This window comes from Anomaloglossus baeobatrachus, chromosome 6, assembly GCF_048569485.1.
Source record: "Anomaloglossus baeobatrachus isolate aAnoBae1 chromosome 6, aAnoBae1.hap1, whole genome shotgun sequence".
NCBI classification, from domain to species: Eukaryota; Metazoa; Chordata; class Amphibia; order Anura; family Aromobatidae; genus Anomaloglossus; species Anomaloglossus baeobatrachus.
Genome location: NC_134358.1, coordinates 468560001 through 468572243, shown reverse-complemented (window position 1 = coordinate 468572243; position 12243 = coordinate 468560001). Strand labels below are relative to the sequence as shown.

General features: G+C 50.7%; 1 protein-coding gene across 2 annotated transcripts in view; it reads left to right on the top strand.

Moving 5' to 3' along the window:
- The window catches only part of CHN2 (chimerin 2), a 519880-nt gene that overhangs the window by 472545 nt on the left and 35092 nt on the right, over positions 1 to 12243 (top strand). For both annotated transcript variants that reach the window (XM_075315321.1, XM_075315322.1), the window contains exon 9: positions 5082 to 5255. In XM_075315321.1, the coding sequence (XP_075171436.1) occupies positions 5082 to 5255 (174 nt within the window). The remainder of the gene's footprint in view (positions 1 to 5081; positions 5256 to 12243) is intronic.

Here is a 12243-nt window from a genome sequence, read left to right as displayed (position 1 = left end):
CAGCCCCGCCCCCTGCCCGGCCTCAGTGTCCAGCCCCGCCCCCTGCCCGGCCTCAGTGTCCAGCCCCGCCCCCTGCCCGGCCTCAGTGTCCAGCCCCGCCCCCTGCCCGGCCTCAGTGTCCAGCCCCGCCCCCTGCCCGGCCTCAGTGTCCAGCCCCGCCCCCTGCCCGGCCTCAGTGTCCAGCCCCGCCCCCTGCCCGGCCTCAGTGTCCAGCCCCGCCCCCTGCCCGGCCTCAGTGTCCAGCCCCGCCCCCTGCCCGGCCTCAGTGTCCAGCCCCGCCCCCTGCCCGGCCTCAGTGTCCAGCCCCGCCCCCTGCCCGGCCTCAGTGTCCAGCCCCGCCCCCTGCCCGGCCTCAGTGTCCAGCCCCGCCCCCTGCCCGGCCTCAGTGTCCAGCCCCGCCCCCTGCCCGGCCTCAGTGTCCAGCCCCGCCCCCTGCCCGGCCTCAGTGTCCAGCCCCGCCCCCTGCCCGGCCTCAGTGTCCAGCCCCGCCCCCTGCCCGGCCTCAGTGTCCAGCCCCGCCCCCTGCCCGGCCTCAGTGTCCAGCCCCGCCCCCTGCCCGGCCTCAGTGTCCAGCCCCGCCCCCTGCCCGGCCTCAGTGTCCAGCCCCGCCCCCTGCCCGGCCTCAGTGTCCAGCCCCGCCCCCTGCCCGGCCTCAGTGTCCAGCCCCGCCCCCTGCCCGGCCTCAGTGTCCAGCCCCGCCCCCTGCCCGGCCTCAGTGTCCAGCCCCGCCCCCTGCCCGGCCTCAGTGTCCAGCCCCGCCCCCTGCCCGGCCTCAGTGTCCAGCCCCGCCCCCTGCCCGGCCTCAGTGTCCAGCCCCGCCCCCTGCCCGGCCTCAGTGTCCAGCCCCGCCCCCTGCCCGGCCTCAGTGTCCAGCCCCGCCCCCTGCCCGGCCTCAGTGTCCAGCCCCGCCCCCTGCCCGGCCTCAGTGTCCAGCCCCGCCCCCTGCCCGGCCTCAGTGTCCAGCCCCGCCCCCTGCCCGGCCTCAGTGTCCAGCCCCGCCCCCTGCCCGGCCTCAGTGTCCAGCCCCGCCCCCTGCCCGGCCTCAGTGTCCAGCCCCGCCCCCTGCCCGGCCTCAGTGTCCAGCCCCGCCCCCTGCCCGGCCTCAGTGTCCAGCCCCGCCCCCTGCCCGGCCTCAGTGTCCAGCCCCGCCCCCTGCCCGGCCTCAGTGTCCAGCCCCGCCCCCTGCCCGGCCTCAGTGTCCAGCCCCGCCCCCTGCCCGGCCTCAGTGTCCAGCCCCGCCCCCTGCCCGGCCTCAGTGTCCAGCCCCGCCCCCTGCCCGGCCTCAGTGTCCAGCCCCGCCCCCTGCCCGGCCTCAGTGTCCAGCCCCGCCCCCTGCCCGGCCTCAGTGTCCAGCCCCGCCCCCTGCCCGGCCTCAGTGTCCAGCCCCGCCCCCTGCCCGGCCTCAGTGTCCAGCCCCGCCCCCTGCCCGGCCTCAGTGTCCAGCCCCGCCCCCTGCCCGGCCTCAGTGTCCAGCCCCGCCCCCTGCCCGGCCTCAGTGTCCAGCCCCGCCCCCTGCCCGGCCTCAGTGTCCAGCCCCGCCCCCTGCCCGGCCTCAGTGTCCAGCCCCGCCCCCTGCCCGGCCTCAGTGTCCAGCCCCGCCCCCTGCCCGGCCTCAGTGTCCAGCCCCGCCCCCTGCCCGGCCTCAGTGTCCAGCCCCGCCCCCTGCCCGGCCTCAGTGTCCAGCCCCGCCCCCTGCCCGGCCTCAGTGTCCAGCCCCGCCCCCTGCCCGGCCTCAGTGTCCAGCCCCGCCCCCTGCCCGGCCTCAGTGTCCAGCCCCGCCCCCTGCCCGGCCTCAGTGTCCAGCCCCGCCCCCTGCCCGGCCTCAGTGTCCAGCCCCGCCCCCTGCCCGGCCTCAGTGTCCAGCCCCGCCCCCTGCCCGGCCTCAGTGTCCAGCCCCGCCCCCTGCCCGGCCTCAGTGTCCAGCCCCGCCCCCTGCCCGGCCTCAGTGTCCAGCCCCGCCCCCTGCCCGGCCTCAGTGTCCAGCCCCGCCCCCTGCCCGGCCTCAGTGTCCAGCCCCGCCCCCTGCCCGGCCTCAGTGTCCAGGCCCGCCCTCTGCCCGGCCTCAGTGTCCAGCCCCGCCCCCTGCCTGGCCTCTGCACACACAGTCCCTGTCAGTATTCTGCCAATCCCTGACCTGTTATCACTACAGCATTGGAAATAACAGCCCCACATCGGGCTCTGCACCCCACAAACACATCGGGCTCTGCACCCCCCCACCACATCGGGCTCTGCACCCCCCCACCACATCGGGCTCTGCACCCCCCACCACATTGGGCTCTGCACCCCACACACTCATCAGGCTCTGCACCCCACACACATAGACCTCTGCACCGCACACACACATAGGGCTCTGCACCGCACGCACACATAGGCCTCTGCACCGCACACACACATCGGGCTCTGCACCCCACGCACACATAAGCCTCTGCACCCCACACACACATATGGATCTGCACCACACACACATATAGATCTGCACCGCACACACACATAGGGCTCTGCACTCCGCACACACATAGGGCTCTGCACCGCACACACACACAGGCCTCTGCACCGCACACACACATCGGGCTCTGCACCCCACACACACACAAGCCTCTGCACCCCACACACACATAAGCCTCTGCATCCCACACACACATATGGATCTGCACCGCACACACACATAGGGCTCTGCACCACACACACACAGGGCTCTGCAACTCTTTCCCCCCACACACACACAAACACACACAGACACACACACGGCGCTCTGCACCGACCCTCCTACCCCCAGAGGGAACACATGTAGGGAATACATACTTACCCCTCCTCGGTCCCCGCCGCTCCTGCACGTTCGTCCGCTGTCTGGTCTGGACATATCAGCACAGTAGTGACGTCACCGCTGTCCTGAACTGTCAGACACAGACAGCGGGACAGTGATGAGAACAGTGCTTTCAAATATATCGGCATCTGTGATCTGTGATACCGGTACATTTGAATGTGCGATCCTGAGCAGGGGGCCCGGTGCTGGCGGTGACACCATGTGCAGCTGCCGCCAGGCCCCTCCCCTCAGCTCACGGGTCCCACAGCAGTGCCGGGAGAGGTTGTGGGTAGAGTACGGGGTGCGGGGGAATGTGTGGGAGGGTGCAGGGAAGGGGGCGGGGACTCCACGCACTGTACCCGCCCAGCAGGACGGCAACAAGCTGTTCCAGATTTGCATGTCAACATGGTCCGGCCCATGTTGACATGAAATAACCGGAAGCAGCAAAATCGCAGCAGAAGCGGTGACATGACCACTCTGAGCCGGGGGAGGTAGGACAGCAGGGGGGACAGCAGGGCAGGTAAGTGGTCACTATCTACTTACCTGCCCCAATGTAGCCCAATAGGGTAATAATAAAAAAAAGTCAAAATAAGCTGGATAACCCCTTTAATTATATATATAATTATTGAGGCCTTATTATTCTGCAGCTTTTGATTAATTATTTCGTAATAAGCTCACATAAAGCTCAGACAGAGCAGTTGTAGCGACTTTGCTTAAGCTGAGGACACATAACCATTCTCCTCTCCCAGCCACTGTCATTGACATGATGGACGTTCAGTCTTCACCAAAATATCTGGGATTCTTTCTTGATTGCACTTTTTGTCATATATGTTTATAATATACTAGAAGGTGGCCCGATTCTACGCATCGGGTATTCTAGAATTTACGTATTGTGTAGTTCATGTATGATTTTTGTTATAGATATAGATATATATATATAGATGTTGTTGTGTGTAGTTACCAAGTGTTTGTGTAGGGCGCTGTACATGTTCTGGGTGTTGTCTGGGTGTGGCGGGGGGTGAGAGCGGTGTTGTATGTGTGTTGCGTTGTTTGTGGAGCGCTGTGTGTCTGTCGCGTTGTGTGTGTGTGTGTTGCGCGGTTTGTGTGGGTGTGGTGTGTTTAGGGGGAGGTATGTTTTGTGCAATGTGTGTGTTGTGCGGTATGTGCGTATATTTATGTATGCCGCGGTGTTTGTGTGTTGGGTGTTGTGTGTGTGCAGCGTTGTCTGTGTGTGTGGGTGTCTGTGTATGGCGGTGTTTGTGGTTCCCTGTGTGTGTGTGTGTGTTGGGGGGAGGTGTGCACCTCCCATCGTGCTACATCCCCCATGCTGCGCACTCCCCATCGTGCTACATCCCCCATGCTGCGCACCCCCCATTGTGCTACATCCCCCATCGTGCTACATCCCCCATCGTGCTACATCCCCCATGATGCGCACTCCTCATCGTGCTACATCCCCCATGCTGCGCACTAAGGGACCTTAGTTACCCGATGTGTATAATGGTTACCAGCGTTCACGGGCTCCGTCAATATCCCAGCATCGCAAGGTTATGTCTGGCGCTGCTGGGATCGTTACGGAGCCGGTGTAGAAGCAAGCGATATCCCAGGATGTTGTGAGTGTGTGGATGTGATGTGTGAGGTGTGTGTGAGAGTGAGTGTGATCTGATGTGTGTGTGTGTACTCACCTGGGAGTCGGAGCTCCGTGTCAGTTGGGCCAGAGCGAGCGTGCATTGCGTGAGGGGGGCGGGGCCTGCAGAGAGCCGGGGCGAGAGGCCAATCCGTGTGGGGGGGCGGGGCCATGGCGAGCCCAGCGGCCAATCAGCTTTGTGTCACCGTAAGGACACAATTTTGGAGCATGACAGACAGACAGACAGACAGACAGAATAAGGCAATTATATATATAGATTTTTTTATATTAATATAATTGTCTCAATTGTGCAACCATTATATCTCCTGAAAATGATTACCGTATATATTAATCTATATACAAAATAATGGAACAGCGCCACAATTGAGAAATATCGGGTGCAAGGCCCATTAGCAACTATCCAATCATTGCAATAGATATAAAAGCAAAAAATAGAGGCAACTTGCCTAAACACTTGCAAAGAATTTGTGGCCTTTATTACCCAGTGACAACATTTTGGTTCTCCTGAACCTTTTTCTAGACGAAAAAAAAAGTTTTTTGGAGTGCTGCTTCTATTTGCTTTGTATATATTAATCTAGTAATAACCTTATTAGTATGTGTTTATTCAGCTAATTGCTTTGTCTCTGATTGCAGACTGTGGGTTGAATGTACATAAACAGTGTTCAAAGTATGTGCCCAACGACTGCCAGCCGGATCTCAAACGCATCAAGAAAGTGTACAGCTGCGACCTTACCACACTGGTGAAAGCACACAATACTCCAAGGCCAATGGTTGTGGAGATGTGCATCCAAGAGATTGAAGGCCGAGGTTTGGAAAATCTTCTTATTGTACTTTATACATTTATTGCAAACACAATTATGACGGTTATTTGTAGTCTATATTTATTGCAATATTTCCTGATCTTTTGATATAGTACCTTTACAGCCTTTCATCTTGCTTTGACTTATCCTGGAAACTGTAGCATGGGATGACGGGCTTTGAAAAGAAAACACAATTTTGCATAAGGCATGTCTATGCGATCTGCCTACGCTAGTGGTTGGAATTGCAGCCCGTCAACGGCTCTGGTATCATGGTGTAAAAACATTGATTTCATAGGGAAAAAAAATAAGAAATTCTGGTTAGGTAAAGGTGAACACATTTAGATTTAAGCTCTGGAGGACAGTATTTGGACAGGTAATACTATTCAAAGGTCTATGACTGGCAGGCTAATAACTACTATAAAAGCAAGGCTGTCTCTCATACACAGAGCACACCTTACAGAAGAGCGTGATATTATCCTCTTCTGTACCTCTGGTTTCATGTGAAGGCACACAGAAGGTTGGTCTGTCAGGTTGTGATATGCTTTATCAGGTGCTATATGAAGGACGTATTTTTCCTTTAAAGTATTTTTTCCGTATAGAGATGCCGAGGCTATAGAGCAGCACACAAATGCAGTACTGCTCCAAACTGGGTGCTCGTATGTCCTCTGTACACTGTTATAGTGGCTATCTGTCTCAAGGATGAACTCTAGATTTTGGAGACCCATCATTTTAAGCCAAACCTGTCACCAGGTTTTTCCCTTATGAGCTGCGGCCACCACCAATGATCCCTTATATACACCATTCTAGAATACTGTATATAAGAGCCCAGGCCGCTCTGTATAACATAAAAAACACCTTTATAATACTTACCTAGGGGGCAGTTCGGTCCAATAGGTGTTGCTGGCCTCCTCCATCTTGTGCAATCGCCATGCTCCTTCCCAGCCCAGTCTAGATGACGTGTCCTACATCATTCACACAAAGGCCTCCATTGCGGTCCTGCACATGCACACTTTGGCACTCTGGCAGAGGGCAGAACAAAAAACTGTAATGTGCAGGCAAGAGAAAAGGTCAAAGACCACCCGCGTATGCGCACTACACTTGCGCACTACACCTGCGCACTACGCCTGCGCACTGCGCAATGGAGGCCTCTCTATGAATGACGTAGGACGCGTCATGCACACGGGGCTCGATAGGAGGATGGCGATTGCACAAGATGGAGGAGGCACCGGGCCACCCTCTGTGTAAGTAATAATAAAGTTGTTTTTTACGTTATACAGGGGGGCCTGGGCTCTTATATACAGCATTCTGGAATACTGTATATAAGAGCTCTTAAATTGAAACTAGTCTTAGAGACTATTGTGAACTATAGACATATGGTAACTGAGGACAGGACCTGAGCCCCAGACCCTCTTGGGCTTTTATTACTCCATTGTATCCTCTCTTACTTTGTGTCTACCATGAAACTTTTACTAAAATGCGACAATAAGGCATTAAAAGAACATCACATGCCCTTTATGTATGTCACACATTTCAGGCTCGCCCGCATGGTAACTTCACTAGTGATTTCCATACGACTGCTGCCTGGAATCCTGTAGATCAGCTCATGTTGTAAATCATGGTGACATTAATGCTTGTGTCCAGTGAGTGCTAGAACATGGTGTCTTAAAACCCCGTGGCAAACACAATTGCTTAATTATAGCTGGGAAAAGTAAACATGTAGCATGAGTTACATCGAAACTTGTGACTTTTCTCAATACTCCCTCTTTTCATAGAAAAAAAAAATCAGTTATATAATGTATCCCTTTGGCTGCATTGTGTGACTGTGTATATTGTTACTTTGTTCTCAGTTTTGCACTTCAAACACTTCCATAATTCTAGTGCAAGCAAAGCATGAATAATGGCAATGTGTTCTATCAAGGAAATTTCACACTTGATAGTACAGGGCAGGTATAGTGTAAATTGACTAAAGCCCTACATAAAATTAATCTCTGGTTACCATAAAGGAGAATTCCGGTGTTATACATTTGTGCAAATCTACAGGGTGTAGTGTAAATACCATATAGGTGCAGACTATTCCATTAAAGTCAATAGAAAGGTTTTGTAGCAATCTCTCTACCTGCTTTCAATGTGGAAAGCAGAACCTGGATATTGGTGAAGAGTGGGTCACAAGACCTTGTTTTTTCCCCTGTAAGTGAAGTCTTAGGCCCCTCATACAGTTTAGATGGCTATCACTTGAACGATGGTTCAGCCATTCATTTGGCCAACAACCATTTCAGCTGTCTCTCCCATACGTAAAGACCCAGTCACACACAACGACTTACCAGCGAAAACGATGCGACCTGATAGGGATCGCTGGTAAGTCGCTGGGAGGTCGCTGGTGAGATGTCACACAGTCAGATCTTACCAGCGATGCAGGAACAATATAGGTCGCAGTAGCGACCTGTATAACGATCTCAGCAGTCACTGTGACACTGTCACACAGCGTCAAACACAGCGATGTGTCCCGCCCAGCAGTACATCGCCTTTGAAGAAAATGACCTGGACCATTCTGCAACGACCGGTGATCTCACAGCAGGTGCCTGATCGCTGGTAGATGTCACACATAACGAGATCGCTAACGGGATCGCTACTGCGTCACAGAAACCGTGACTCAGCAGCGATCTCGCTAGTGATCTCGTTATGTGTGACGGTACCTTAAGAGCACTTGCTTAACTCCTGTGTTCTCTATGAGAAAGCCACCAAAAGATCTCTGCTGGCGACTTATCTCCAAGTCAACAAAGCGATCTACAGTCTGGACATGCGCAATCGACATCTCCTTTGACAGTCGTTTGGTTGGCGCCCCCTTTACACATTAGAATGTTGACTGAACCCGGCAATATCATTAGGTACGACTAACATTAGTCTAATGTGTATCGGGGGCTTTAGAGGTGGAACCTAGACTTATCAGGCATACAGTGGGTACGGAAACTAGTCAGACCCCTTTAAATTTTTCACTCTTTGTTTCATTGCAGCCATTTGGTGAATTCTAAAAAGTTCATTTTTTTCTCATTAATGTACACTCTGCACCCCATCTTGACAGAAAAAAAACAGAAATGTAGAAAATTTTGCAAATTTATTTACCAAAAAAACTGAAATATCACATGGTCATAAGTATGCAGACCCTTTGCTCAGACACTCAGATTTAAGTCACATGCTATCCATTTCCTTGTGATCCTCCTTGAGATGGTTCTACTCCTTCATTGGAGTCCAGCTGTGTTTAATTAAACTGGACTTGATTTGGAAAGGCACAAACCTGTTTATATAAGACATCATAGCTTAAAGTGCATGTCAGACCAAATGAGAATCATGAGGTCAAAGGAATTGTCCAAGGAGCTCAGAGACAGAATTGTGGCAAGGCACAGATCTGTCCAAGGTTACAAAAGAATTTCTGCAGTAGTCAAGGTTCCTGATACATTTCGGAAACAAGGCCTGTGGACCGATGGGGTTAAAACAGACCTCATAAACCACAATGATCAAAGGTATGTGTGGAGAAAAAAAGGCACAGAATTTCAAGAAAAGAACACATCCCCAACCATTAAGCATGGGGGTGGATCAATTAGGCTTTGGGGTTGTGTGGCATCCAATGGCACGATAAATATTTCATGGGTTGAGGGAAGTTGAAAAGAGGATGGCTTCTACAAAAGTATAATGATCCTTAACACACATCAAAGTCCCCAATAGGTTACCTCAGATGGCACAAACTAAAGGCTTTACAATTGCCTTCACAGTCAACTGATCTGAACAGTGAAAATCTTTGGCTAGACTTCAAAAGAGCAGTGCACGCAAGACGACCCAGGAATCTCACAGAACTGGAAGACCAGGGGTGCCTAAGCTTTTATATGCCACTGTATGTTATTGTATTAAGGCCGCTTTACATGCTACAATAAATCTTATGATGTGTCGGCGGGGTCACGTCGTAAGTGACGCACATCCGGCATCGTAAGTATGATTGTAGCGTGTAAAACCTCCGTGCAATTGCGATTGAACGAAAATCCGTTCATCGCATGCACGTTGTTCATTCCGCAAAGATTGAATGTGCGGTTGTGCAATGTTCCCGAGGCAGCACACATCGCAGTGTGTGACACCCCGGGAACATTGAATGACAGCTTACCTCCGTCCGCGGCTCCCGCCGACAATGCGGAAGGAAGGAGGTGGGTGGGATGTTTACGTCCCGCTCATCTCCGCCCCTCCGCTTCTATTGGCTGGCTGCCGCGTGACGTCGATGTGACGCCGAACGTCCCTCCCACTCCAGGAAGTGGATGTTCGCCGCCCACATCGAGGTCGTATGGACGGGTAAGTATGTGTGACGGGGGTTAATCGCTTGTGCGGCACGTTCAACAAATTGAATATGCCACACATACGATGGGGGCGTTGCAAATCGCAAACGATATCGTATGCGAAATTGCAACGTGTAAAGCTAGCTTAAGTGTCCATAATCTGGAAAAACCTTAACAAATAGTCAGTGGTTAAAGTGGTGGCTAATGTTCTATGTACATTATTTCTAAGCCCTTCGTTTGGCTAATTTCAAATAAATGCATAGCATTATGTTCATCCAATGAAAGCAAAATGGGTGCCATTTTGGCCGTACCATATGTGCGAACTTTTACTGCCAGATTATTAATTGCCCTTTTGGATGCTATTTTTTATATAAATTTTTTACTGTATAGAAAAATACACTGTAGATTGGGACAGCACAAAAAAAGTATACTATGTGGTATACTGGACTAATTTTTATCATCATGACCAGTTTACGTAATATGCCACTGCATGGGTATCTTCCCAACATATAGCTCTGAAGAGAGGCTTGATCACTGCGCACAGAGCCTTAGTTGGCCACTCGACCAGTGACCCAGGAGATGCCTTTGGTATCTCCTAACTCGCAAGTGGCAGCTCTAAATATGAATGTACCCTACTGGCACCAGAGAAGTCATAGTAATGTTGGAGCCTGGAAATAACATAAAACCATAGTACTGTCAGGTAACGCTATAATATATTTTTTATAATTTAATTCATCTTGTAATTATATGTATTTGGTAATCTGACGAGGTTTTGGCAGTTTACTATGATGGCACATTGGCCATATTGGTTGTAGACTTTTAGAATATGAAAAAAGTCACCACTGCGCACCAAATTGACACTAGACTGAGTCTACAGATCCATAGGTAAATTTAACATTTCTGACCCCTGTGGACCCAATCTTATAGGAGACCCAGGCTTGTGGTATTAAAATAAAAAAGTGAATCAAACAAAGAAGTTGGCAAAGACGTGTCATCTGACTGTGAAATGCCTGACAGATCATCTCATGAACATCTGGTCTTCATTAGGTTGTGGGCTGCACAGAAATCCCCGTGGTGCCCATGGTAGATTCCAGCCTTGTACAGCTGTCTTGTGGTTCCTGGCATCACACCGACATTAAATATACCAAAAAACTTCAAGTTTAATGAGAATATTTTCTAACTATGGAGGGGTTAGAAACAGAAAAAATAAAACTAGGTATGCCCTATAACAAGGAGCCCGGAACGTGATGTGTGCCGCTGTCTCCAGTGAAGATAATAGAATTTTATTATTTATAATAAAGTTTCATTAGGGCTTATTCACAATAAGAAAAGGTCAAATTTGGCATTCATAATAAACAGATCAATAATAGCACACAGTTTCCTTTTGCACTTTTTTTTTCACTCTCATAGACCTAAATGGCCAAAGTTGATCTGCAGTAATGGACCAGAGTACAACATGCAGTGGGTTATTCTCAGAGATTGCTTAGGTCTCCTTCACACGTCCGTGTTTCTGGTACGTGTGGTGTCCGTTTTTATAAAAATATTTTTTTTGTGTTTGTTTACTGCTGTGTTAGTAATGGGGTTGCCTGATAGACACCCACCCATTACTAACACCAGGGCTTGTTGCCAACTGTCAATTCACAGCTGGCATCAACCCAATAAACCATTACTCTGATTGCCACAGCACCAGAGCAATCGGGAAGAGCCGGGTACAGCATCATAATTGGCACATCCAAAGGAAGGCTGCTATTTTTAGACTGGGAAGAGCCAAATAACCATGGACATTCCCAGCCTGATAATACCAGCCCCTAACTGTCTGCTGTACCTTGGTTGTTTCTGAAAAATTAACGGACCCAACCTTGTTTTTAAAATGATTTATTTAAATAATTAAAAAGAAAACAATATAGAATACCCTCTATTTTTACTAACCAGCCAAAGTACAGCTAACAGCTGAGGATTACAGCCTGCAGCTGCTGTTTACCTGTGCTGGTTATGAAAAAAAAATTCTTAAATTATTTTTTAATTCTGCTAAATAGCTGTACAGGCTATCTATTGATCTATCATTTTTCTAGTTTTGCACATTTTTTACACAAAAAAAACCACACAGACGGTAGACACGCACACGGATTACAAACAGATGACACAGATGGCCACACAGATTTACAAAACAGACCGCACAACACGTGTGTTTTTTACATGGATGTGTGAAAAAAGCCTTACACAGGCTTACACATCATTAAAATAAAAAACAGACATGTGAATACCCTATTGACTTCTATGGGTCCATGTACAGTTCTTTATCTAGCTTTCAACTAATATAAAGTTCCTTTGTATAATGAAATGTTGAACATTTTTTTCAAAATAATTTTTATATGACTTCCTCACAGTTAAGATTAAAACGAATGCTATCCTTGAAAAATGTACATCTTAGTGAGCTTATAGAAGAGAATCTGCGGTCACTCTGTGACTACAAGTTGTTGAATTGTAATAGTGTGTGATTCCCCAAGTGAGTAGGCAGTCACATCCCAAATAGACTTAGCTGATTTCTCGAGTAGGTGTGTAGTCATGTGCCAACTAGTCTCAGCCGATTCCTCGAGTGAGAGTGTGGTCACATGCCAAATAGTCTCAGCCGATTCCCCAAGTGAGTGTGTGGTCACATGCCAAATAGTCTCAGCTGAT